This window comes from Lacerta agilis, chromosome 7, assembly GCF_009819535.1.
Source record: "Lacerta agilis isolate rLacAgi1 chromosome 7, rLacAgi1.pri, whole genome shotgun sequence".
Taxonomy (NCBI): domain Eukaryota; kingdom Metazoa; phylum Chordata; class Lepidosauria; order Squamata; family Lacertidae; genus Lacerta; species Lacerta agilis.
The window spans coordinates 46,775,573-46,803,475 of record NC_046318.1 but is presented as its reverse complement, the minus strand read 5'-3'; the positions used below and the strand labels follow the sequence as shown (position 1 = coordinate 46,803,475).

The following is a 27,903-nucleotide window of genomic DNA, read 5'->3' as shown; positions in this document are numbered from 1 at the left end:
ACTGATGAGAGTTGAAGTCCTACAACACCTGGAGGGCCACAGGTAGTCATCCCTGATTTGGATTATTGGAGAACTGGGTATTTGTGTGTGCACTTTAAAATATTCAATGCATTATAAAGGGTGATTTCACTTCAGACAATAAAGTTGTGTCTGCGCCTCTTGTGTGTTATGTGTTTGCATCTATGAATGGATTAATTTAATCCATATTGGTTTTAACTAGGGCTGCAACCTGATTAAAGAGGCTTTAATTGATCAATCTTTCTAATACATTTGCATGTTTCCCAAAGATTTTGCTAACTGCTTTTCTGCTCTTGCTTTCTGAGTCAGAGAGCAATTCTTTAAAATTGTTGAATGCTTTGCAGATGTTGAATATGCGAAACTTAAACAGAAAACTGCTTGTAGTAGAAAAGACTGTTAGTTCTTTTCAAACTTGGGCCTGGCTGCCAATTCAGTGGTGTCCTGTTGTTTTAGTATAATAGAATCATAGAACCATAGAGCTGGAAGGTACCCCAAGGGTCATCTAGTCCAATCTCCTACAATGCAGGAATCTCAGCACACAGTCTCCCATCTAATTTGAAACCATACTGGACCCTGCTTAGCTTTGCAAATGTACTAGCAGTTTTATTGCTGGGTGTGGCATTCGTACAGAGCCCCCAGTTGTTTCATGGACTATTGACCTGTACACCACTACTTTATTCTCTCAAAAATTGTTAGCATGCGACAAGTTTAGTCAAGTCCGGTTTATCTGTTCCATCAAGTAATTACTGTCCAAGGTTAGCCTTTTTCATCTGATCTTCACGATAAAGCATCTGCCACAATGTTCAAGGATCCTTTCACGTTTTTTATGGTGAAATTGAAGTCCTGCAGCAACAGGGCCCACCTCATCAATTTGCTATTGGTTCTCATAGTTCTTAACCACAGCAACGGCGAATGATTGGTGCACAGTACAAACTTCTGGCCCCAGATGTATGGCTTTAACTTTTGTAGGGACCAGACAATGGCAAAACATTCCTTCTCGATTGTGGAGAGGTGTTTCTCTCTGGGTAACAACTTTTTTCTGACAAACGTTATTGGATGTAGGGTGTCTTCCTCTCCTGGTTGGCACAGTATGGCTCCGATCCTTGCATTTGACGCATCTGTAAATATCGTGAATTCCAGGTCATAGTTTGATGTGACAAGGACTGGTCCAGTAGTCAGGGCAGTCTTTAGGGCATCAAAGGACGGATGGCATGCTGGTGTCCACTTGACATGCTCCGGTTCTCTTTTGAGTCAGGTCAGTCAGTGGTGCAGCTATTTCAATGAACTCAGGGATAAATCTGTGATGGTACCCGGCCAAACCTAGGAAGGCTCTCACTTTTTTTGGAAGTAGGGGTAGGCCAGTTCATAATTGCCTCTACCTTGGTCTCTAAAGGCTTCATTACTCCTCCATCCACCATATATCCAAGGTACTTTATTTCTGAGTCTCCAATCTCACATTTGCTGGATTTAATAGTCAAGCCCACCTCCTTAAATCTTTGTAGCACTAACTCCAGGTGCTCTTTGTGTTTGGATCAGGTCTGACTAAAAATGCCAATATCATCTAGGTAGGCTGTGGTGAACTCCCTTAATCCATGCAGGATCTTATCCACCATCCTTTGAAAAGTTGCTGGCACATTTTTCAGACCAAAGGCGATGATGTTAAACTCATACAATCAATCCTAGGGGACTTCAAAAGGCAGTCTTTTCCTGGTCCCCAGGAGACATTTTCACCTGATAGTAGCCTTTAGTCAAGTCTAGACAGGTAATAAAATGACACCTGTCAATTACGTCTCAATTAGCTCTTAATAAAATGGTCTCAATTAGGTCGTCTAGGTGGGGCATCAGATAGGCATCCGCCTTGGTGATGTGATTTAACTTGTGGTAGTCAACACAAAATCTTATACTGCCATCAGGTTTGTCTACAAGCACAACCAGTGCTGCCCAGGGACTCTCTGAGGGGGTTATGATTCCTGCCTTCAGCATCGCCTGAACCTCATTGCGGACTTTCTCTAAGCCTTTGAAAAAGGGTAGAGATCACAGGCAAAGGACACAGTTTGGCCTTTGTCTTGTCCTGCCCGGTACCTTGTCTCCGGGAAATATTACATGCCTGGCAATACAGTTTGATGTCCCCCCCCCCCATGCCTGGCCAGTAGAAGTTCTGCGCTACTCTTGGTTTAGTGTGTGTTATTCCCATGTGCACACTAAAAATGCTGTTATGGGCTTGCTGCAAAATCTTCTCTCTATATGTGTGGGGAATCACCAGTTGTTTATGGGTTCCTCCTCCTCCTCTATAAGGCGTAGCAAGGACTTCCCTAAACAAGAGCCCGTTCTCTATGCAGAATCTTTATGGGCATTCAGGGGTTAAAGGAATGGCAGACTTAGTTGCCTTGAAACAACTCATTAAACCAACACCCCCCTTTTGCTTTTGAGCAAAATTAGCCTTATGTGTGTTCTTAAGGGGAACTACAACTACTCAAACCCTCTAAGGGGTGTTCCCTAGTACTGTCTTCACTAGAAACTGTTTCATTTTTCCCAGCAGCGGGTGATTCTTGGTCCCCCTTTGAGTGAGTATCCACTAATTCTAGCCCTTAATATTATCATTTTTTCCTTATCCTTTACTTGGAAATCATTGCATGCTCTTTCAAACGAGATGAGGAAAGCCTCTGGATTATCTTTCTCTTTGAATTCAGGAAAACTCTTGAGATCTACCTTTAACTGGCTTTGATCATTTGTGCCATTATTATTATTATTATTATTATTATTATTATTATTATTATTATTCTCCCCAGCTGCTAGTTCCAGTTTCCGCATTTCTAACTGAAATTGCATCTCTTTTTCCCTCAGACGGTACTACTCCCTTTCTCTTTCTTGTTCAGCTTTAATTTTCTCTCTTTCTAATTTAAATTTGTATTCCTGTTCCAATTTCCATTTTTCAAATTCTGAAGAGAGTTTAGGTTCTACTGCCTCAGAGGGAATTTCTAATATTTCCTCTAAACTGCCCTTCTCCCTGAGGATTCCCATTTTCCTCCCCTTCAGAGCTTTTTATATGTTGTTTCCCTAACAGGATTTCTTGGCTTTTTGGGTGGCATTTTGAGTGAGTGTGATTTGTCAGCAAAACAGAGTCAGATAAGAGAAAATTTCCTCACTGCTATTCCCTCCAGCTAGGTTCCCTTTTAGACTCTGGTCCTGAAGTCCTGCACTAGGTCTCCACACTGAACCTCCAAGTTCACTTCACCCAACCACAAGTCTAAAACCTCTGCCAGAATAGCTTCAAGTTCTCTTTTCAATTTTATGTTGGCTTTGCCTCACACACTGAGTTTTTCCACAACTACACCAATATGTCTTCACACCCAGGATAAGGTAATCATCCTCAGATTTACCTTTCCCCTCACGGTGTATTCATCCCACCTCTGCCACCAATTTTGTGGTGTTCATACAGAGCCCCCAGTCATTTCACGGACTATTGACCTGTAACCACTACTTTATTCTTCTGCTGCCACCAATTTTGTGGGGGGAAACCCAGGGCTCCCCAGTGAAGTACTGAGTCTCAGTCAGGTAGAGTTAACAATGAAGATTAAAGTTTATTTCAAACACAAACAAGTTTTAAAATATATCTGAAACGCTGTCACTCTATCCCCTCTCAGTCTTGTCCCTGTCTCTAACTTACTCTGACTCCTCTATCTCCCCCCCCCCCAAAAGAACCAACTGAACTAACTATAAAAACCTCTGGGCTGAGCCTCAAATTCAGGTAGGCTCCGCCTCTGGGCTTTCTTATTGGTCAACCTAATAACCCTTTCTCTCCCCCAATACAAATGTATCCCCAAAGAATGGGAAAACGCCACACTGGGGGACTTTGTACTCTACATTGTTTTGTAGAGTAGCTCTTTGGGTGTTCGGTGGTGGTGGGGTGCAAAATATATTTCATTATGAAAACCATGAAAATGTTTCTTTATGCTGGACACTCAACACATTTGACCATGCATAAGAGGAATCTTTCAGTACCAAAATTCTGGAAAGAAACCATGAATTGATTCATATCACTATTATCTAAACCAAATTCCGGTACTACTCCATATTGAAAGGAAAGGAACAACATTAATAAAATATAAATAATAGAGGACAAAGACTTACATCTCAATTTGTCCATGATCTTTCCCCCACAAAGTGTTGCCAAGGCCATTTTGATAGCAAAGACAGACATTTTTCCATGTCCTTCTCTATACAGTAACAAGAAAACAAGTATGATGACATTAGTATGGCAATATTTTTGCACTGCTGTTGAATTATGCAGTACAAATATTCTTATGCTTGGAAATTAAAATTTTGCAAACAACCATAAAACTTTTAAAAATAATACAATAGAAAACAAGTTATTTATTGTAGTTCCAATTTGAACAGTGGTTATCTGAGTGTTGTACGGTAAAAACAGTCTTAAAAGATAAAGCTAGAGAAATAAATCAAATATAACAATTATAGCACAGTGCTAAATTCCATCGAAACCAGAACACAAAACATTGCCAAATCTCGTCTGGTCAGGCTCTGGCAGGGAAGAAGGCTCTGACCAGCATTTCTCTGCTTCCCCACCCCCTTCTTTTCCTGGGCAGTTGTGTGTGTTCCCTGAAGATTTCCCCTCACATTAATCCCAATGGAGAGAATATAAGTCTGCCTAATGTACCCCCCCCATTCTGGTGTGTGTCAGGAGCCTGGAAGGGTTTTTGATCTGGGTGATCCATCCTTAATCTGTCTCCAGAATGGCTGTTCTTTTGCCATTACCACCACTGCAGCACTACCAGTACAGAGCAGAGGTTTCTGTGATAACAGCAAGGGAGGCTTGAGAGAGTAGACCTTCTCCTCCAGCCTGCACATCTCCCTCTCTGTGGGTAGGGGGAAGATCCACTCTATCCTATGACCAATGGGATCATGAGATTGTGCCTTAAATGGTATTAAAATTTCATTAACTGTAAAAATGTCATTCTTATGTTGTAAACCGCTCTGAGATCTACAGATGGAGGACAGTATACAGTTATTGTTGCTGATGATGTTGTTGTTGCTGCTGCTGTTATGCCTGGGAATACAACAAAGATGTTTATCTAGTGTTGAATCAACATCTATGTGGGTCCACAGTAGGACCCCTAAAATATCCACATTAGTCATGTGTCTACATGCTGAATGCAGGAGTGGTAGTGATCCAGACAAATTAAAAATGGTCAGTCTTATTTATTTCAGTTTCAGAGAGTTAAGCTTAGTTAAAAGGTACATAGGTTTGGCTTGATCATGCCCTATGCTTGCATAAAACAGGCAAGCAGCATACGTATTTTAATTCTAAGTGTTTGCCATTTTAGTTTAACATATAAATAAATGGGAAATTGTTGAATATAATTCAAAAATCACAATTATTATCAATGAAGCTGGTCCAAGTAAAACTAACAGTTTTGAAACAAAGCTAAGCATTTATGCAAACACTGAGATCACCCTCCTTGTACATACAATACATTAAAAGCTCATTAGTGGCTACTTGTGGCTTGAAGTACCTGCGTATGTTTAGGCAGTAATGTATTGTTAAACCCTAGTATGTCAGTAGAAGACTCCCCAGTCATTAGGAATTCTCACTGAAGGTCTTAGAAACATGTATTTGTGAAACTGAACATGTATCTGGAACACCACAGGGGTGAAAGCATCTGGGTGATCTGGGAGTAGAGAAGCAATGGGTGAGAAAATGGAGAAGGACCCCTTTCCCTTTCCAAATGAGCTCCCTCTGAAGTTGCTTTTCTCACACTTGTGTGTAACATGTAGTCAGTCCCTGAGGCTCAGCGAGTTGCCCAGTAGATAAAAAGTGTCCCAGCTCCCAGTTTCATTTACTTTATACCAGTCCAAAGTATGGGACAGAGATCTGCACTGCCTTTTGTTCCCTCATTTTTACTGGCCAAGTTAATAGCTTTCACTTAACCCCCCCCCAAAAACCTTTTATTTATGCAATTTTAACATCTTTTATACACACACCGTACAGTATCCATCTCTTTTCCAAAGACTTCCCAATCCATCTCTCTGTGGCATTCTAGGGAAATCTTGATCAGCTGCATATCCTGATATTTCATCCATTATCACCTCATCTTCCTTTTTTTGATGTTATCTGCTGCTCATATATTAACTCCTACTTGTAGGTTAAATTGTATATTATTGTACCCTCTAAGATAATCTCCACTCTTCTCTTTAACTCATCCTTATTCCTTAGTTTTGTGGTCATGGTTACTAATTCTATATATTCTATCAATTTGTTCTGCCAAATTTCCTTCGTAGGTATCTCTTCTTCTTTCCAGTTTTTCGCATGTACTATTCTAGCTGCAGCAGTCATGTACAGAAAGATATTGAGTGCCTTTTTTGGAATGTCATCATCTATTATTCCTAATAGAAAGGCCTCCGGTCTTTTGGGAAATGTGAGTTTTAGAATCTTTTTTAATTCTGTGTGAATCATTTCCCAATACTCTCTAGTGTATTTACATGAACACCACAGATGAATCAGGGTTCACTCCACCATGTGGCACTTTTAAAAAATGTAATAATGGTAAGGAGAAACAACTTTATTGTTTGAAGTCAATGGATTATTTAAAAAAACAAAACAAATGTGTGACCTATGGCAATTGTACAAATTTAATGGTTCCTTCAGTAAGGGGATGAATTGTGAATAGCAGATAAGTAAGTTTTCTCTGTATCCCAAATGGAACGGCATTTTCCATAGCTGAATACTTCCAAGAAGAGAAGGCTTGAAAGGAATATTTTCCTTTTTTTAAAAAAAAAAATGTTGCAGTTTGACTTGATAGGTTTGGACACCGTATTTCATCTGAGTCATTTATATTCACACATCTCTACCTAGACTCGGCGTAAATTCAATTTCCCCATGAAAATATATATTGACATGGCTTGTGACTAGGTGAGATAAATGGGCACCTTGGCATTTAGCTGCCCCTAGGGTCTGGCAATTATCAAAGCAGCTCTGTTGTACAATGAAACTCCTTTATAGTAATAGTTTTTCAAGTTTTCATGAGTAAAATATGGCTGCTTAAGAGCAAGTATTCTGCCTTGTGACAGCTGCTGGTGAAGATGTTCTGTGAAGGGATCGTTGTTGTGAAAGCCAGAAAGGGAGACAGAAGCTTCAGAGTGTGTTAAAACTAAAGGTGAAATGTTCCAGAAGGCCTACAAATGCCATCTTGGTAGTCAAGATAACCTCAAAATTAATTGGTAGTTATTGCAAGAAGGAGCTCATATATGTTTATATTCACTTGCTTTCGTATATGCCAATTGGCTTGCTTTGATGCTGTGTTTATCAGTAGACCCTGGGATGCTGGGCTCTTGGCCCAGAGAGGGGAGCTATCTGTAAGCTTTGGATCATAGCCATCTATGGCTTCACCGGTCAGGTGAATTGATGGGCAAACTGACGTAGGCTGCTTTGCGTAGAAAGAATGCCTAAACATTTGCTTGGGTATGGACTAGTAATGGAGACCCCCACTGTTGCGGTGTTTGTCCTGTGTCTGCCAAGGCAGTGGGGCTCTGCAGGCCGTGCTATGAGTTTACTATTTCTTATAATAAAGCACTAGGATGAATCACTCTGGTGTTTTTGACATCCTTCCTCAGTATCCCTGCACCAAACCACTCCCGCGAGCCTATGGGCTAGTGGAGCAGGGCACAGAGGCAGAAAATAAATGAAGAAGTCAACTGTGTTACTTGTAGAGATGGAGAAAATATTTGTATTTAAATGTTATTCAGTTCTCTACAAGAATGAACAACACCCAAAGAACCAACTGTGCCATCAGAGAAATGCATTGTGGTGCTCATCCAGTCAACAATTGCATATGCAGGTGGGTAGTCAAAACATGATCACACTGACTTTAACAATCATAAGAGATGTATGGAAAACTCGTACTTATTACATGAACAGGCAGCATTCCTCTGTACTGCCCATGCGCTGTTGTAAAGGCATCAGAAGGACTTATGAAGTGAACAGGATAAAGGGCTGAGAATTCTCTTTCACGCTATAGGTAAAGGTAAAGGTACGCCTGATCGTTAAGGTCCACTTGCGGACAACTCTAGGGTTGCGGCGCTCATCTCTCTCTATAGGCTGAGGGAGCCAGCATTTGTCCGCAGACAGCTTCCAGGTCATGTGGCCAGCATGACTAAGCCGCTCCTGGCGAACCAGAGCAGCACATGGAAACGCCATTTACCTTCCCGCCGGAGCGGTAACTATTTATCTACTTGCACTTTCACGCTATACTTGTCTGCAAAAGTGAGGAGGTAGGGAACTGCCCTTTGCTCTCCTGCCTCTAATGCATATGAAACATCAGTAGAAGACCTGAGGCCACAGGGCACTCCAGCAGTCCAAGGCCAATAGTACTACTGTATACCATATTAGCTAGAGGCTATCACAAAACAAAATCTATAGCATATGACTAAAACCCTGTGCATGCTTTTGCATACTGTATCGGAGCCAATAACACTTCCAAGCTGATTTAACAAAACCTCACTTAGATTTCCCTTTGGAAATAAGCTGTATCATTCTCCATAAGAGTAGGTGAAAGTTTAAAAATAATGGAGCATAAGTTTTTATGTATATTTTATTTATACTATTCTAATAATATATTCTGAAAAATGTATTTTACTGAGCAGAGCATGTGTGCCATGAACATAGGAAGAGGAGTGTGAGTGTGTGTGTGTGTGTTTTAATGGCATGAATGCAGCAGATAATCAAAGCTGTAAGCGGGTTGCAAACAGTAGCAAAAAAGATCAGCAGGTGACCTCCCCACTCCCTAGCATTACTTAATGCTGCCCTGTCCCATTTATAAAACAGTTTAATATATTTCAGGGCAAAATTAAGGAGTCTGGTTTAAAAGTAAGCAAGCAGAAATCCCTGCCTCTCTGCACATGCAATTGCTGTGATTGCTGATAAAAAGAACTGAGTGACAAGCTGCGTCAGGGAACCAAACTAGATGTGATCAGAAGAAAATGCCTTCATTTGCACCTCTTGGTAGAAATCAAAGACCCTATACTCTGACCGCTGAAAAGCCTTCCTTACACACAACTTCACCAAATGTATTTTCAATGAGTTCCCTTCAATTATGAGTACAGTTTGTCTATTAAAAGATTTCCATCCTGCCTTGTAGCAAAAGACACTTGGATATCTCCTTACAACTTGACTTTAAGCCTCTTGTTAGGATTGCTCACTCTGATTGCTCTGGGATAAAATGATGGCCGCTACTAATTTGCTGGCAGCCCATTGGGATAATTTAATTAACATGATGACATTACAATGTCATATAACTAAGTAGATCTATGAAGCCAATTCACGGTGAGACCAGTGCTTCCTGCTCTCACTGTGAATAGGCTACATGATAACTGCTGTTATTGGCATCCATCTGTCTTGGGAGACAATGGAGGAGTGTGCATTTGGGGGTGAAGTCAAACCGTTGGAGAGTTACAGTGCCTGCTGTGGCTGAAGGAACCAATATGGGAAACACATGTTCTGTTGCAGATGAAGGCATCCAGATGCAGATAACACAGGCAGTCATATTTAGCTAGGGGAGCTGCTTTGCTATACGTAATTCCCTGGGAAGAAGCCCCATTGAATTCAGTGGGGCCTAAGTATGAGTAGACAGGCACAGGCCTACACTGTTAATATAACTCAAATAAACCTGTTATGTATTGGGTTTAACACATGTTATGATTCTAACCAATCGTAGAAGCGTAGGTGGACGGAAGTTCTAATGGCAAGCTCTGTCAACTGTCAACTGCCAACTGGAAGTTCTTGTTGGGGCTTTCAGAGTGTGTTTGTGTTTTAATATGGGAGTGAGCTGTTGAATAAACGAAGTTACATTGGGCTTCTGACTTTTCCTGAATATTTAATATTGGCGACGAGTATGGGATTCATGAGCTCCCGCTAGATACCAGAGGCCTGAGACTGCAACGCAGCACAGCCGCCTGCCGCCTCACAGTAATTGCAACAACAACGCCACGCTGGACTCAGCAAGAAGCCCCGGAAATGAGACCGCGCCTGCCGCGTCTTCGCAACCACCCATGATCGTACAAGCGACTACTTCAGGTCTGAGGATGGCCACCAGTCATAGTCGGCCGCCACCAGACTTCGATATGAGCCATCCTGCAGAATGGCCACAGTGGCTCCGCCGAATAAGGAGCTACGTCCGACTACAAGGCTTCACTAGGGAGGCAGACAAGGTGGATGTGCTATTGACAGTGCTGGGAAGTTCCGCCATCACTCTACTGGAAGGTTTGATGGCACCCAGGGACATAGAGGCCTGCACTTTCGATGAGCTGACACAGGCTATGACAAGACACCTCGCGCCTCAGCCAACTAAGAACCACCGCCGCTACGACTTGGCGCACAGAGTGCAACAAGCGCAAGAGTCAGCGAGTGAATACATCACCGTGCTCCAGGCAATTGCGATGTATTGTCAATTCACTGACATCGAGGAACGACTTCTCTAAAGATTAATCACTGGCGTGCGAGACAGCCGTCTCCGCCGCAAGCTGCTGGCAAAAGATGACATCACAATGACGGAAGCAATAAATATGGCCACAGCCTTTGAGAAGGATAACGCCCATGAGGCGGCCTACAGCCTACATGCTGAAGTGAGAACTCACCGCATACAGCGAGACCAGTCATCTTCAGTAGATTCCCACAATGAGGATGTCCACCGAGCTTCGGACAGATCCGACCGACACCACAGCTCCCAAGCTACGAGCACATTGTCGAACCAGCGATCATCTGACGCACCTCAAGGGACCTGCGCCAGCTGCGGAGAAAACCACGAGCGGCGGACATGCAGGTTTTGGGATGCCACATGTCGCCGCTGTGGGAAAACTGGGCACATTGGTCGAGTCTGCCGCTCCAAGACCTCCGGAGCATGACCCAAGCAACGTGTCCATGAGGCCTACATAGAGGAGGAGTTACAGTCCACCTCTTCAGCCAGGATACTGCAACTTCCGTCCCCGGGGCCCAATAAGCTTAGGGTGAGACTCAAGATAGAGGGATCCCCGTGTACTATGGAGTTGGATGCCGGCTCATCCTACTCCATAATATCTGCTAAGACCCTGAAAGAGCTTTGTCCTGACGGCGGTCCTCCTCTCCGCCCGGCCCCCATAGTGCTGCGGGACTTCCAGAGGAAAAGAATACAGCTAAAGGGTATGGGCACCTTCAAGGTCCAGTTTAAGAAGTACACCAAGAATTTGAACCTCATCATAACTAAAGGCCCATTCACTAGCCATCTAGGCCTAGCATGGTTCGGGCCATTAGGCTTAAGCATTTCAGGGCTTAATCAGATTTCCCCAGGGGCAGAGTTCGAATCAATTTGCCAGGAGTTTCCATCAGTCTTTGGTGGAACCCTGGGCCTGTACAACGGACCCCCGATTTCCCTACGGCTGAACCCCAAAGTGCAACCCATCCGGGTCAAGGCCTGTAGAGTCCCGTTTGCGCTGAAACCCAGGATCGATGAGGAGCTTGATCGCTTAGTCACACAAGGGGTCTTAGAGTCGGTAGATTCGGGAACCTGGGAAACTCCAATTGTCACACCGGTTAAGCTGGACGGCTCACTCCGTATTTGTGGTGATTACAAATGCACCCTGAACCGGGCCTTACAGGATCACGCATACCTGGTCCCAGTAGTGAACCACGTGTTAGCGACCCTGGCTGGGGCCAAGATTTTCGGGAAGTTAGATTTAGTGCAAGCTTATCAGCAGCTGCCCGTTGATGAGGCCACCGCAGACACTCAGACAATTGTGACTCACAGGGGTGCTTTCAGGGTCAAACGCCTACAGTTTGGAGTTTGCATGGCCCCAGGGTTATTTCAGAGCCTAATGGACCATCTCCTTAAAGGCATCCCCGGAGTCACACAGTTTTTCCGATGATGTGCTGATTGCCACATCATCAAAAGAGGACTTTACCGTCAGATTACGGACAGTGCTCCAACGCTTCCAGGCAGCAGGACTTAAAGTAAAGCAGAAAAAGTGCCTGTTGGGAGTTAGCAGTGTGGGGTTCTGGGTTGATGCGGACGGCCTGCATCCAGCAGAGGACAAAGTGTGCGCCATTTGCGATGCCCCAGACCCAAAGAGCAAGGCAGAGTTACAAGCCTTCTTGGGACTTCTTAATTTTTACCATGCATTCCTGCCACATAAGGCAGCCATAGCTGAGCCTTTGCACAGGCTCCTGGACAAAAAAGCACCATGGGTCTGGGGCCCTCGACAGGCCAAGGCTTTCCGAGGGGTCAAAGACTTGCTTGTGTCCAACTCAGTGTTGGCACACTTTGATGAAAAGCTTCCGGTGGTGTTGGCTTGCGATGCTTCCCCTTATGGAGTGGGTGCAGTACTGGGCCACCAGCTCCTGGACAGGAGGGAAGTTCCAGTGGCTTACTTCTCCCAAAATCTCACGTCGGCAGAGCGCAACTACTCCCAGATCGACAAGGAGGGTTTGGCAATAGTTAAAGGAGTCAAAAAGTTTCATGACTTCCTTTATTGTCGGCCTTTCACAATCGTTACAGACCACAAGCCACTCCTGGGACTCTTTGCGCCCGACCGCCAGACACCCCAGATGCTTTCGCCACGAGTATTGCGCTGGTCCATTTTCCTGGCCGGGTACCAATATTCACTACAGCACCGACCTGGGAAAGCCATGGGTCACGCAGACGCGCTAAGCCGCTTGCCACTGCCGGAGAGCGGCCCTGACCCTGCTCCTGCCCACCAGATCCTGCGGCTGGAAGACTTACCTGACCAGCCCCTGCATGTGAAGGGCATTGCCGCCGCCACCGCGAAGGACAGACTATTGGCCCGCGTCTCGGACTGGGTGGGGAGGGGGTGGCCCGGGAAGCCGGGTCCAGAATTTTCATGTTACACAGCCCGCAAAGACGAGCTGTCCACTCACCGAGGATGCGTGTTATGGGGTAGCCGTGTTATAGTCCCCACCCCGTTAAGAAAAAAAGTCTTAGAAGGGCTGCATGTGTCTCACCCGGGAATTGTCCGGATGAAGGCATTGGCCCGTAGCTATGTGTGGTGGCCAGGCATAGATGCGGAGATAGAGGGTTGGGTGAAACGTTGCGAGCCCTGCCAGGTCTCCCGGCCGGATCCACCCAAGGCTCCAGTACAGTCCTGGGAGTCTACACAGTCCCCATGGTCCCGGGTGCATGTGGACTTCGCGGGGCCTTTTCCTAATAGTGGTCGACTCTCAGTCCAAGTGGCTAGAGGTGGTGCCGACCTCAACCGTGTCCACAAGAGCAACTATAAACGCACTTAGGAAGCTATTTGCAACACATGGCTTGCCAGACACGCTGGTGAGTGATAATGGGACCGCTTTTACTTTGGCGGAATTCAAAGAATTTGTAACAAAGAATGGAATCTGCCACATTCGTTCCGCTCCTTTTCACCCAGCCACTAACGGCCAAGCTGAACGCATGGTCCGTACTACCAAAGATGTACTTAGGCTCATAGTGTATGGTGACTGGATTCTCCGGTTAGCGGAGTTCTTATTGGCCCAACACACCACACCACCCCGGAGCCCAGCGGAGTTGCTTATGGGAAAGAGGCTCACTACCCTCCTTGATCGTATGCACCCCGACTGGGCTCTTGAGCAACGGCCATCGACTGTGGTGTGGGGGGCTCCTAGAGGGTTCTTCCTGGGGGACACTGTGTACGTCCGGAACTATGGGCCCGGACAGGGTTGGGTCCCAGGTACCACTGCCTGCTGTACAGGTCCGGTCTCCTACGAGGTAGGGTTGGAGGGGGGTCTGGTTTGGAAGAGACACCTTGACCAGATCAGAACCAGGACACCTCCGAACAGGGAACTTCAAGCGGAACTAGAGGACAGAGAAATTGGTACTTTGGGAGAATCTGTGCCCAGGCCAGGGTGGGAACCAGATGGGTTGCAGGTGACCAAGTTACCCCAGCAAGGTGACTTCAGGCCGGAGCTCAATGGTGCCATTGGCCATGACCCCTTCAGAGCTGGCCTCCCCACTTAGACCGCAGGTACCAGAGGAACCTCCGGGGTCACCCATTCGGGCACAGGAACCACGACGGTCCCAGCGGGAGCGGAAAAGGCCAGCACACTTTGATGACTATGTTTGTTCCTTTTGTTAGGAAGTTGGGGGGGGGGAGGAGTGTTATGTATTGGGTTTAACACATGTTATGATTCTAACCAATCGTAGAAGCGTAGGTGGACGAAAGTTCTAATGGCAAGCTCTGTCAACTGCCAACTGCCAAATGGCAGTTCTTGTTGGGGCTTTCAGAGTGTGTTCTTGTTTTAATATGGGAGTAAGCTGTTGAATAAACGAAGTTACATTGGGCTTCTGACTTTTCCTGAATATTTAATAAAGCCTTTAGTCCAAAATTGCTAAGCTACATCTTAAGTAGCAACAAGAATTGAAACTCTGTTAACATTTCTATGGTCATTCCATTTGATTGAGGTTTTAATATTTTGCAACACCAGGCGACATTTAAAAAATGCATTTCCTGCCCAGAACTCTTGGGATGTTTCATCCATCCTATCAGGCTATATGGCTCACTGAGGTTCATGTTTAGGATTTCTGATTACCCTTCTATTAATTCAATCACAAATTCCAAGCACTGTGTCAGCATAGTGCTCTGATTTACAGTACTTGAAATGAAAGCAGTTGCTATTTTAGAACAATTTGCATTTTTGGATATACTCCAGGTCCTACAATTCTGTCAAATTACCCAGCTACCAAAAGTGTATATAATAGTTGTTGAGCACATTCTATGTGAGAGCAGTACTGTGTTAACATAGATCACCCCATCATTTACAAAAGCAGTACTTTTTTCATTTCTTCCTCTGTGGGATGGTGTTTTGTATGCATCTTCAAAGCCTTGCAGTGCTAAACTCCAGAAACAAAATGGGTATTACGAATGATCTCATTTTCACATTGATGGTTTTGTTGGGAGGGAGGGAGATTTACAGGCAGTGGGCAGCAAAACATGTGCCCAGGCATTCTCAGTTGGTTTCTTCCCTGTTCTTGTGAAGAGTCAAGAATTCAGGGTTTACTGCTACTTCTTATTTTTAAAAAAGAGCTTCCGCCTTGTTGTGCAATCTTTTCCAAAACACTGAAGGCCACAGTTTCACAGCCTACTGACAATTTCTCCTTGGAGAGGGCAGGAGAGCTGGTTGGATGCAGGCACACAGTGCCTCTGCTACTTTGTCATGTGGAACGGTTGCTCCCTCCCACCTCACCCCAGGTGTTGCCATGGTGACTAAGCTGTACCAGTTGATCTGACTCTGGAAGGTACACAATGCCAAGCAAGAACTCCATCAAGTGTGTACTGGGGAGGAGGGCACCTTACCCCAGGTGTTGCCATGGTGACTAAGCTGTACCAGTTGATCTGACTCTGGAAGGCACACAATGCCAAGCAAGAACTCCATCAAGTGTGTACTGGGGAGGAGGGCAAGAGGGGGTTGGGTAGGCAAGCGGGAACACAAGGCAACTTATTTTAATGGTACTTTAATAGTGTGGATTTCCAACCAGTGCATTTTCATAATAGAAAGCAGTAATGAGGTAATAGATAATTTGCACCTGTCGAAGCACAAAGCTGATCCCAGTCAATCCAGTTTGTAATTTCAGGCTATTCAGATGCTTTTAAGAATGCCAATAACAGACTGATGGATCCTGTGCTCAATTACCATAATTTGCATATATATACACAGAACGCTCATCTGTAACATGACATTAGGGATGTCTCTTTCCTATAAATTCGCATTTGTTTAGTTGTCTCCACCTCCCCTAGGCCTTCAAATGCAAGGTTTCAAGCAGTAGTGATAGCATGAATTCTATTGCCATTTTTTTTCTGTTGGAATCTCACAGTTTGCTACATTAACAAGGAAAAGGGGGGAAATTGCTCACAGCTGCCTAAGCTTGCAGCAAAAAGAGTTTCCTTCAAACAATAAGCCACTAACCCCATGCCACTGCTACAGAATAAACACTGCTGCAGATGTTTCCACCAGCAATAATAATAATAATACCCAAAGAATGGAACAATTTTGCATTTTGAAGTGTTCTGCCTGGGGCCAAACTCGATGTTACATGCACATTACTGCAATGGCCTTTTGGTAAAGCGCTCTGTGTGTGTGTGTGTGTGTGTGTGTGTGAGAGAGAGAGAGAGAGAGAGACAGACAGACAGACAGACAGACAGACAGACAATGGTGGGGAGGGAAAGATTTAAGCATTTCCTCCAACTCCCACTTCTCCACTCCCTGAGGAAACAAGGTAATATTGCACACATCTACATGTGTAACATTTAGCCTTTATAGTCATAATTAAGAAAGTTCTGAACAACAGTAATTCGGGAATTTCACTTTGTCAAGGCCAAGGTCAAGCCGATATTTCACTTTGGTACTATTTTTCTGTGGAAAGATTAAAATCAATAATATTAGAAGGAAAACTTACGGATCAAAAGCTGCCAGCAGGAAGTTGAGTAGTAAGCCGATGGATTGCTCTACGTTGATCTGGTGGGTAGTTGGCATGCGTTTGTTCAGTTGGTAAAAAACTGTGGACAGGACAGCTTCAATTCGAGCCACATTCAGTTCTATGTTCGGATCCAGGTTGTTCAATGAATTTTCCCGCAATGCTTCTATTACATTCCAAATATCCACTAAGTGCACTATGTAGGATGCAAGATAGTACTAATAATCAGATAAATGCCCACAAAAGAGACAGAAAATAATCCTATCTTAGGTTATAGCATTTTGACAGAGAGATAAAATATATACTAGATCTGCTTGAAATGATACCTTCGCCCCCCTCTGCTGGTTTGTGAGTGGAGCTTCATTTTGTTTTTGTCTTTTTGTGGGGGTGTACAAAATTGTTTCAAGGGGAATTGCTGGAGTGAAACAATTTGGAGTGGCCTCCTTTTGCTCTTCCCATGATGCCATGTTTACAGGTATAGTTTGGGAAAATCAAAATAGCAGTCCTGTGTCCACTGACTTGCATGTGGGGGAAGCAAAGGATACACCCCTCCAAAAAAGCTCACCCTAGCCATGGACATTTGGGGCAAAGGGGTCCTCAGCAGAGGATGGGCTTCCTCCTCCAAGCCATTTTTGGAGGGATAGTCTTTCTCTGTCCCCTGAACCAATGCACAGCAAGGGAAACAGTGATGTCTTCTGTGCTTTCCATATGGAAGAAAAAAGGGGTACCCTGAAAATGGCTGGCTTAAGGGAAAAGCCCACCCCCTACCAATGACTCATGGGGGGCCACAGTTTCCTTGATGGGGCTTTTTACGGAGCCAGCAGCAGTTAAGGGGAGGCAGGAGGAGATGCAACAATTCTAAAAAATAAAATCATTTGCCCACCAAAACATTGTCATTTTTATACACAAAGGAAACATAGGTCTCATTTTCAGGTCCTCATTTCATTAGACCAGAATGGCATTAAAAAGAAAAAGAAAATACAACTACAGGCGATTGGATACATATTTATTTGTATCCAATTGTAGAGAATTATAAAACATGTGTGCCAAAGCAGTATTGAAACTGTAAATTAATAAAAGGCCAAATATATTTTATAAAGCACAAAGAAGAAAAAGAAAGGCAAGAGTAGGTTTTTGTTTTCGGTTTTGAAGCTTTATGTAGCTTTTGCACCTAGAAGCTGACTGCCCAGTCCTAACAGGCTGCTCCAGCACTGATTGGCTCTCTCCAACATTCCATTTAACGTCCATCAACTTCCACACAAGCTACTTTGACATGTGGCAGACCCTTTGAGATGACCCGAATTCCAAGACATTTGGATATATATCTCCAAATACCATATACCACAAAGGGCAAGGAAGCTGCAGAACTAGGTGTCTGGAGACATGAGAGCTGGGGGATAGTACTCAGGAATGGGGAGTTGCAGGTAGGAAAGGGATTAAGCATCTTCTTCCACTGCTCCACCCTGAACTACCCACTACCCAACCTGGTTTTCCTTAGAAAGGCATGCATGTACTTTGGGTCTCAATCTCATGCTAGTGCAAGGGCAGGGCCGACGAGTCCATTTAGGCAAACTAGGCAATTGCCTAGGGCGCCAAAACGGAGGGGGCACTGGCCAGGCTTGGGCGGGATGGGCTAGCCAACAGCAGTTTATAAGGACAGAAGCCCAAATGCTATGACAAACTGAAGACCAGTGTGAATTTACCAGCATTATTGGCACTGATTTAGTACAGTATGTGAAATCATCAGTAACTTTAATTTTACCCTTTTCTTAAAAAAATAAAAATAAAAATCTTGCTTCATGTGTATACCCATATTTCCAAAGCCAATGAATCGCTTTTCTTTTTTGAATATATTAGCATACTTACTGCATTCAGGTGTTCTACACTGGAGTTCAAACAACATGGGAGGGGGAGTGTGAGATTAAGAGCAAAAGTTCTGCTCCATCTTGCTGCCTCCCAGACACCATGAGTAGGAAAACATCTGAAAGATTGTTTGCTTTTTCTCTGAAGGTATTAAGGTAATCTTTAAAAGAAGATTCTTTCCATCTCAGGTCCCACAATACTCATGGACATGTGGAGTATTCCGGGGTACAAACAAGTTATGACACATAAATTATATGAAGCAATCTCCTGACTTTTCATTTTATTTTAAAGCAGTTTGGGGAAGGTGACTAACTGGAAGGGCTCCGCTAGGGAAAAGGTTTTTAACCTTTCACAGCATCATTTGTCTGATCTAAATCACACACACCCTGATTCTGTTGTGTGTGAGGTTGTGGGGGAAGGAAAAGAGGTCAAGAAGAAGAAATATCAAAGCGATTTACAGCAATAATACATAAAACATACAATAATAAATCATGTATTAAAAAGTTAAAAACAGACCTCAATTAACCATTGTGGAAAGATACATTCTTAATTGCCTGTGTAGGCCTGGCAATATAAAAAAGTTTTCAGTAGGCGTTTAAAATTTGACCCAGAAGGCGCCTGCTGGATCTGTATTGGCAAAAATCCCACAAGCCTGGTGCCTGTGTTCTGCATCCCCTCCCCACCCAGGAGTGCTAACAATGGCTTTGTGGAGGGAGATAATTTTTAAGGATGCATTAACATCTCTGTGTTTAAGCTTAAAAACAATCAGGCTTTTGCAAACATTTCCTTTGGATACTTGACATCTCAAGGGTTTTTACAAGTAATCAATAATAATAATAAAAATCTTGCAAAACCCAGATATGTCTATTGAAATAAATGGAGACACAACAGAAAACCTTTGGGGCAGGAGATGCCCCTCACCAGTCATTTTGGGCATGCAGCCTTTTAAAAATCTGTCTACTGACTAGAAACATGGAAGGTCTCCCCTTAGTTCTCTCTTGCCCCAAGGGTTTCCAGTGGTGGATTGTATTTTGCTGCAGGCTCTTTAAACTCTGCTTACTGAATAAATAAACTGAGACTTCAAACTTGTTTTGTTCTCTCCCATCTTGTTAATAATGAGAACACTTCTAAATGGTAAGAAAAACCCAACTGAATATGGCACAGCCTCTAAAGAAGCTCACAAAGTTACCAGCCTGTAAAAAGAATTGAGCAGCCTCTTTATGGACAGAACAGAATTGCAAATGGTTACTTAGTAGTTGAGTCTCTTTTCATTCACTGGGCCTAATCTTGCTGCAGAACTGAAGCGGGGTGCTGCCTGCCCAGTCATTGCCACCTGCATCACAGCTGTTGCAAAGCATTATAAACAAGGGGGGGGAATAGGCAGTCTGTCCAATATTCTTGCCTGCATACAATTTCATGTCACCATGGCTATCCTGTATGAACCTCCCACAGACCTTTAGGCCATCACTAGTGGTCCTCTTCTGGGTACCCCTTCTGGCCAAGGTGCAGAGGGTGGTGGCGTGGGAGAGGGCAGCAGACATTGGTGGAGGAGAAAGAGGCAGCTCCTGAGCCCAAGCCTATCACAGGCTCACAGCTTTACATTATGTCTAGATTTGGCCTATGCTTTTGTGACATGGGAGAAACTGAGGATCTCGTAACATTTGGATTTTTATTAAAAAATACTCTGCTTATATATTGGTTAGAAACATGTTTCTTCCCCAACTGCTTTTGGGTAAGGGAAACCAGTCAGATCTTGAAACGATCAGATAATTGATATAAAGAATTACTCATGAAGTCAGCATCTCACACTTTAGCATTATCCAAATCTCATGCTGCTTCTATTGAATTTCTTGTTGTAAATTGCTATCATCTGTGACTGCTGTAATGAAAACTAATTTTGGCTGGCCGAGCTCTTGCTCATTGTAACTATCTACAAATTGTGAGTTGTGTTGTCCACCCATTATGCATTGTGTTGTAACATTTTTTTTCTTAGGGACTATGGCCAATATTGAACTAAAACTCAACTGAACAGTTTGCCTAACAGAAATTATATAGCATAGTCTGGTGAACTTTGGGGTGGATTTTTAATAGCCAGCTCCTATTCATTTATCATACAATACCTCTAACTAAATATAAGGTGAAGATACAATCCATTATCACAAATAAATAAATAAGAAATGGAGCTACTGCATTACTGTTTCATATACAATCCTCAAAGGATTTATGTCAGAAGAGATTACAAAGAATCTTCCTTTCAAGGACCTGTTCACATCTTATACCTGAGAATGAAAGAAGCTACAGAAACTTGTTGTTGTTGTTCAGTCGTTCAGTCGTGTCCGACTCTTCGTGACCCCATGGACCAGAGCACGCCAGGCAGGCCTATCCTTCACTGCCTCCTGCAGTTTGGCCAAACTCATGTTAGTAGCTTCAAGAACACTGTCCAACCATCTCATCCTCTGTCGTCCCCTTCTCCTTGTGCCCTCCATAAATTGATGCTTTTGAATTATGGTGCTGGAGGAGACTCTTGAGAGTCCCATGGACTGCAAGAAGATCAAACCTATCCATTCTCAAGGAAATCAGCCCTGAGTGCTCACTGGAAGGACAGATCCTGAAGCTGAAGCTCCAATACTTTGGCCACCTCATGAGAAGAGAAGACTCCCTGGAAAAGACCCTGATGTTGGGAAAGATGGAGGGCACAAGGAAGGCTGATCGCCGAAGAATTGATACAGAAACTTACCAGTTACCTTTTACATACTTCCTACAATCTCTCCACTGTACAGAAGAGTGCATATATTTGGTAAGAAAACAGTAATTACATCAGAAGAAGCAGAGATCTGATTATCAACACAACTACCTTTTATTCTCTTAAAAATTAATTCAACCCACCCACAATGTTATACAGAAACGCACCTAATGCAGGAATAAAAGTGGGAGTGAGTGTGAAAATGAATATTTGCTTGCCTGCCCTGTAGGTTGATCTTTCCAGTTTGATTTAGCTGCTGCACAGCAGAAACAAGATTCTGTGCCGTTCAGCTGCTCAGCTTCTAACCACTGGGCAGAGCCACGTAGATCCTGCACCCTGCAGGGAGCAAACCTTGCTGCTTGTAAACCTAGATTCAAGTGTTTTCTCTACTTGCTGGTGACCATGGGCATAGCCAAGGGGGGCAGGGAGGGGTAGCTGCCCCCAATCAATAAAAATCAATAAAAATTCATGGCTAACTGAGGTTCTGCCCCCCTAAAAAAAGGCCTGCCCCCCGCTCCAATCCTGGCTACGCCTATGCTGGTGACAGGGGGTCGTGCTTTCCCTGCTGCTGGAGCCACTTTCCCATTAACATTTTTACCCATAAGATACCACAGTGAGGGCAGCAAGCACTGCATTTACCCCAAATCGGCTTTGTGATTATGCCACACAGGCAGTGAGAATTGACTAGGCAATGATGGCAGCCAAGCCCAAAGCTGAGCAAAAGCACATATTCCTGCCCTCACTCCAGGCTTATGGGTAAATGTTACAAAGCAGTAGAAACATGTGTGCAAATGCACTATCACCGCCACCTCAAAGACCACAGAAAGGTAGAAAGGGGGGGGGGCGGCTTTCATGAAACCTTGCCCCAGCTCCTATTTTGAGACAAAATCCTGAGAATTTTGATTTCATCCCACACTGAAATCAGTCCTAAGCCACAACGCTCCCTAAATGGCTTAATGAGGGTGTTATGAGCAGGATGAAGGAGATAAGAATTATAAAAGCATTTTGGCTAGAACTCTACAAAGCTATGTGAGCCTCCTCTCAGCTTGAAGCACATGTGTAGCCAGAGGTATCTTGGATGTGTGTACTTCAGCTGCTCTTGTGAATGAACAGGAAATCACTTTTTTGTTTAAAACCAACTGTTCAGGAATGTAGATTAGTGCTGTACAAACTCCAAGGGCATAGCTGTTTGTATCCAGGGCTGGATCAAGAGATGTTTTCTACCCCCCCCTGGCAATTCCTTGTACAGAATCCAACCTGACTTGCCGCTGACAACATCCTTCCTCCCACTACACCTGAGAGCATCAGGCTAGCTTGGGGGCACAGGGCAGGCCACTTGGCCTCCTCCAGTAGCTCTTTCCTCCAGCCATTTGCCAGGATTCCCTGCTCCACAGTCATCACCAGCCGTCTGAGGCAGTCATTCGATCCTGCCTAACATTAGGGTAGGCCCTTTGTGTTGTGGTGTGCACACATACCTCTGAAGGACTACATATTTAGGGCACTTAAGGAAGCTATAGAAACTATAGACAGTTATTTACATACTCCAGAAGATAGAAATGAGCCAGAGAAGCAGTAGGACCATTAAGAGATGAAGTTGAAAAATGGGTACACAAGAAAAGCATTTACTTTCTTTGTGCCAAGCCCTCACAAAGCACCTTATAAGACTTGCTGGGAAGTCAAGTGAATTCCTTGCATTATTCTTTGCTTCACGAGACTGGTCAGTGAATAAGAAGCAAGCATGCTTTTCTTCTTCCTAAGAAAATTTGCAATGGGTCTTCCATTACAACCCCCATACCCACAGTTGGCTTCCAGTGGCTCAGCTGAGATTAAATTTAATAATAGCCCAATTTGTCTCCGGACTTCAGACAAAGGTGTATGAGAGACAGCCGCACATGAACCAGTTTTACAGTGAGTGCAGCTGAATAGCTGTCTAATACAGCTGACAAGGAATACATGTGTAGTGTTCATTCACAAACTAAAACAACTAGTTAGTCATTAGGACCAGATGGCTTTCACTCAACATTTCTAAGAGCTCAAAATAGTTTTTGCTTAAAACATGTAAGCTTGCTAGGACTGGCATCCTTGTCAGAGAATTAGTAGACTACCATTGTTTAAGGGGATCTCAGGCAATCCAGGGATTTACAGACCTGTTCCCCTAACTTCTGTCCAAAATAAATTGATGGAAAGTATATTAAAGCAACAACACTGAATAAAACTAGCAAGCCTTGCTTGGGAAATACTGAAAGGTCAAGCAGCATTTAACCAGAAGTAGCTTGAGATTTCATATAAAAGAGGAAACACTTGCATTTTGTCAAGAGTCTGCCTCAGATATTGAGTTCTATACAACTTCCTGAGGATGAGGTAATACAGATTAGAGAAAGCTACATTACTAGCCACTAGATGGCAGTGTGCATATTTTAGTAAGTACCACATATATGTGCTCTTACATATTAACCGTATATTCGTATTGCATCAAATTAACAAAAACCAAGGCGTATGGATTTCTGCTGTTCCCTTAAGAAATCTGCTGTTTCAAAGGGAAAAATATATTTGTATCTGCACCAATGTCTGTATAGATTGGTTACAGAGTTAGCTTTATCATTTTTTCAGCATGACTAAATAAGAAATTATGGAGTTTAAAGAAGAAGAAAAATGCTTTATTGAGAATTGTTATTATGGCAACTGACCTGTCAAATGCTGGTCATGACTTCACCCCATTTCTAATTTACAATATTACTGAGTCAGGCACATGGCAGTCCTAGCTAGTAAAGTCTGAACTGTGAAATGAGCTGTCCACAGTTAAAATCTCATCTCATTCATAAACTTGCTAGGTGCCCTTAGGCTTTTCTCACTGCCCTTAACCTGACTTCTTTAATATGGGAATAATAATACTAGCCTACCTTACAAAATTGTGATGATTACAAAGATAAAGTATGAGTTCTGAACAGCCTAATGATAAAAAAGTGAAACATTAATATATGAAAGACATGAATAATAGAACCAAGACACTAACTGACCAAGCAGAAATGAAAGAAGAGGAGTGCCATTCTGAACTTGAGTTAACCGGACATTTAAGTTTCTGTAACCCAACTGCATTCTGAAAAGTAACAAGCATTAGGGTCTGAAGAAGCAGTAAACTTCAAGGTTACTGGGGAATTTGGATGATGTTCTGTTTGCTACTAAACCAACTCAATACACCCAAATGACACTGTTCCACTAGGCAACATCTTGTTGGGTAGGGTCAGTCTTTTTGAAATTGACATCTGTCCATTTTGGGTTGTATACATCATTATGCTCAGCTGCATATATACCACTTAATTACTGGTACAGTACATTATCAATAACATAATTAATTCTATCTGGCAAACTTAGCCAACCCACATTCAGAAAATGTATGTGCTTTAAAGGAATATATTGAAGTACCGGTAACTAGAATAAATGTAAACTCAGCTGCAGATTACATGGTAGTCAAATAATGATCGTAAAGCTATGAGTCCCTAACAGTTCAATGCTAACAATGTTTTCCAAGAAGTCCAACTGACTTTAAAGATACTTACTTCCAAATAAATATGTTTAGAGTTACACTGCATCATTCTCTACTGGTACTTCACCCATCCATCCCCACCCACTGACTAATACTAGAATCCAGTGTTTATTGCCTCGGTAGCACCTCAGCAAAATTGTATGCTGCATCATCAAATGCACTGGATGACAGTAGCAAGCAATAGAATAGAGGAACAGTTTCGGTTAACACAAAAATATCTTGGGCTATCAGCAATAAATGGAAATAATATAAATTAGAAAAGCAAGAAATAAAAGGGATTTGGGTAAAATAATATGCACACTGACATTTATATATAAGTTTATACTCTGTTGGAACACAGCGATTTTAGATGTTGTTCCCTAAACCCCTAGGTGGAGTAAGAGTCTGGGTATCTTAAATAGATATTTTTAATCTTACACTATGTGAAGATGATTTGTAAATGCAAAACAAAGACATTTTCAGGGAAGAGAGGAAACTGAGATTATTTGATGGTCATAAAAACAGAGGCATAGTAAATAAACCAAATGAAAGAACTAGGTAATCAGAGAACAGGATGGCATTACACTCTGGTTCAAGTTAAAAGAAATTACTACTGGGGTCATTATACTGTAAGGGTGAAGCTTTGTTGTTGTTCAGTCGTGTCCGACTCTTCGTGACCCCATGGACCAGAGCACGCCAGGCACGCCTATCCTTCACTGCCTCTCGCAGTTTGGCCAAACCCATGTTAGTAGTTTCGAGAACACTGTCCAACTATCTTGTCCTCTGTCATCCCCTTCTCCTTGTGCCCTCCATCTTTCCCAACATCAGGGTCTTTTCTAGGGAGTCTTCTCTTCTCATGAGGTGGCCAATACTGGAGCCTCAACTTCAGGATCTGTCCTTCTAGTGAGCACTCAGGGCTGATTTCTTTAAGAATGGATAGGTTTGATCTTCTTGCAGTCCATGGGACACTCAAGAGTCTCCTCCAGCACCATAATTCAAAAGCATCAATTCTTTTGATAACTTTTAAAGTATGGTGGAACTTACAACAGGAGTGCCACAAATCCTCACCGCCTGCCACACAGGTCAGCCCCCATCACCTTGGATTTATGCTCATTTATTTTGACGGCATCCCTTTAGCAACAAAGGACAAAGAACTGTTTTTGCAAGGAATGGAGGTAAATTGGAGAAAAGGGATCCTGTCCTATCGTGAGCTGAGTGCAAGTGATGTAAATGTTATTTGCTTCAGAGTAGATCTGCATAGGATTGCACCGCACCTAGGAAACTTGTTTAAAAAGCATGGGCTGCAAATCCATATTGGAACTTCATTTTGGCATCCTAGTCTAACACTCTGATTCTAGTTCCTTTGCTGCCGGCTTGATGATATAATAGCCACTGATGTGAGGCTGGCCCAGAGCACGATGTGTTTAAAAATATCTGAAGTGAGTACATCTTTAATAGCACTTGCATTTAATTTACAGATGTGAATTATTGTTCATTAGACAGGGTGGGATACAAGGCTAACATAAAGTGACAGGCAGAAGAGAAAGAGGCCCCAAGGTATGTAAGAAATTGAAGCTGACTAGCCTACATGCCTCTGAGGCCTAGCTACTATTTGAACTGAGCAGAAGAGTATGAGGAAGAGAAGGATTAGAGTTGGGGAAGTTAACAAGGTCGCCTCCATGGTCAGCACACCACACTACGCCATTCCCCATGAAAACAGCTGTATTGTTCTCCTGATGAGACACAGCAAAAAGTATTTCATTCAAAAGAGAACAGAGGAGAAAAACAACACCGAAACCCCCAAGGTGCCAAATTAAAAACCATCAGGGATATGAACTCCCAGTTTGTCAGCTCTAATTAAACCCCATATTAGAATCATCAGCCTGGCTTTAAATCCAAGGTTTGCAACTGCCAACTGTTTATTCTGATCTAGGGAAATCAGCAGCCTTGCTTTTTCAACAGCCAGCACTGGAGAATAACTATGCAGCACAATGAGTAAGGCCCACCAAGGATGGCGGTTGTTTTCCAGCCGTACAGTACTGTTTAATTGTATAATGGAGTTTTGATTACGGGATGTTGTTAGGCTCTGCCTCCGCTGCTGTGGTCCACAGAGAGATCATATGTGTGAACTTGAGATTTCATCATCCTAAATGCTTTTTAATAACTGCTACAAGTAATAAAATACGAAAAGCCGTAGTTTTCAGCGAATGAAACATTTTATGCTGAGGAAGATGGTATTTCTGGAAATCCAGAATTCTGGTGTTCATACAGTGCTTCAGGCTATAGAAGCCGACGCTTCCCATTTTCGACTCAGTTCTGTTGTTCATGATCCTGCTATCTTAGCACCTAAACTATGGAACCCTAACTGTTCTCCACTGAAGTTTTGACATGTGCTTCCATAACCATGAATGGCATCTACTGCTTGCTTCCTCTACCTATCGATTAAACCTAAGCTGCATGACCAAGCTCACATACTGCAGTAAAATTATATTGTGATGATTTTGTATTTCCTAGATCTGTTATATTTCAAGTGTCGGGAACTTTGGCACTCCAGATGTTGCTGAACTACAATTCCCATGAGCCTCAACAAGTATGGCCAATGGGCAGAGATTATGGCAGTTGTAGTTCAGCAACATCTGGAGGGATAAAGGTTAACCATACATGTTATATTTATACAAATGTATTAGCTAACATTGGCTCTCACTTCGCTCATCTCCTTGGATGTGCAGGAGCAACTAACCATGGCATAGCGGCATTTGATAATTGGCCTAGTGGTACATTTCAACTAGACATTATGGTTTGTTTTGCTCACAGCAAATTATGATGTCAAGTCAAGGCTTATTAGCTCTGGTTTGTCTGAGCAAAACAAACCATGATCCCTGGTTCAGACATAACACTGAACCAGTAAGGTGTGTGTCATTTTAGGGGGTGAAACTTGCTTTTGGAAAACCAAAGAATTTTAATTTTACCTTCTGAAAAATGTAAGGCAATGTGATTGCACACACACACACACACACACACACACACACTCTCTACAAGTACTAGGTGTTCATGAACAGTCAAAAGCTCTTTTAAAGCCACACACTACCAAATCCTATGGCAGATAACTTTTGTGCATTTGTCAGCCGTGTGCTGAGAATACTCTTCTAGAATCTTGGCGATATGTATGGAGTACAAGTTGTGGGTGAACCTGGATTTATAAAAGTGGTTATAGTCTAGTAAAAGGAAGTAGCTAAGGAGCGGTGTGTGTTTTAGCTGCCTGCTGAGAATTAAAAAAAAAACCTCAAATTGCT

The 27,903-nt window shown here is 43.2% G+C and overlaps 1 protein-coding gene across 34 annotated transcripts in view; it reads right to left on the bottom strand.

The window, feature by feature from the left end:
• Positions 1-27,903, bottom strand: part of DTNA (dystrobrevin alpha) — a 208,643-nt gene that overhangs the window by 58,214 nt on the left and 122,526 nt on the right. For all 34 annotated transcript variants that reach the window (XR_004427038.1, XR_004427037.1, XM_033155143.1 and 31 more), the window contains 2 exons: positions 16,464-16,677; positions 4,150-4,235 (listed from right to left, as the gene is read on the bottom strand). Coding sequence is in view for 32 of the 34 variants with exons in the window: in XM_033155143.1 (XP_033011034.1) it covers positions 4,150-4,235; positions 16,464-16,677 (300 nt within the window). In the remaining 2 variants the exon portion in view is untranslated. The remainder of the gene's footprint in view (positions 1-4,149; positions 4,236-16,463; positions 16,678-27,903) is intronic.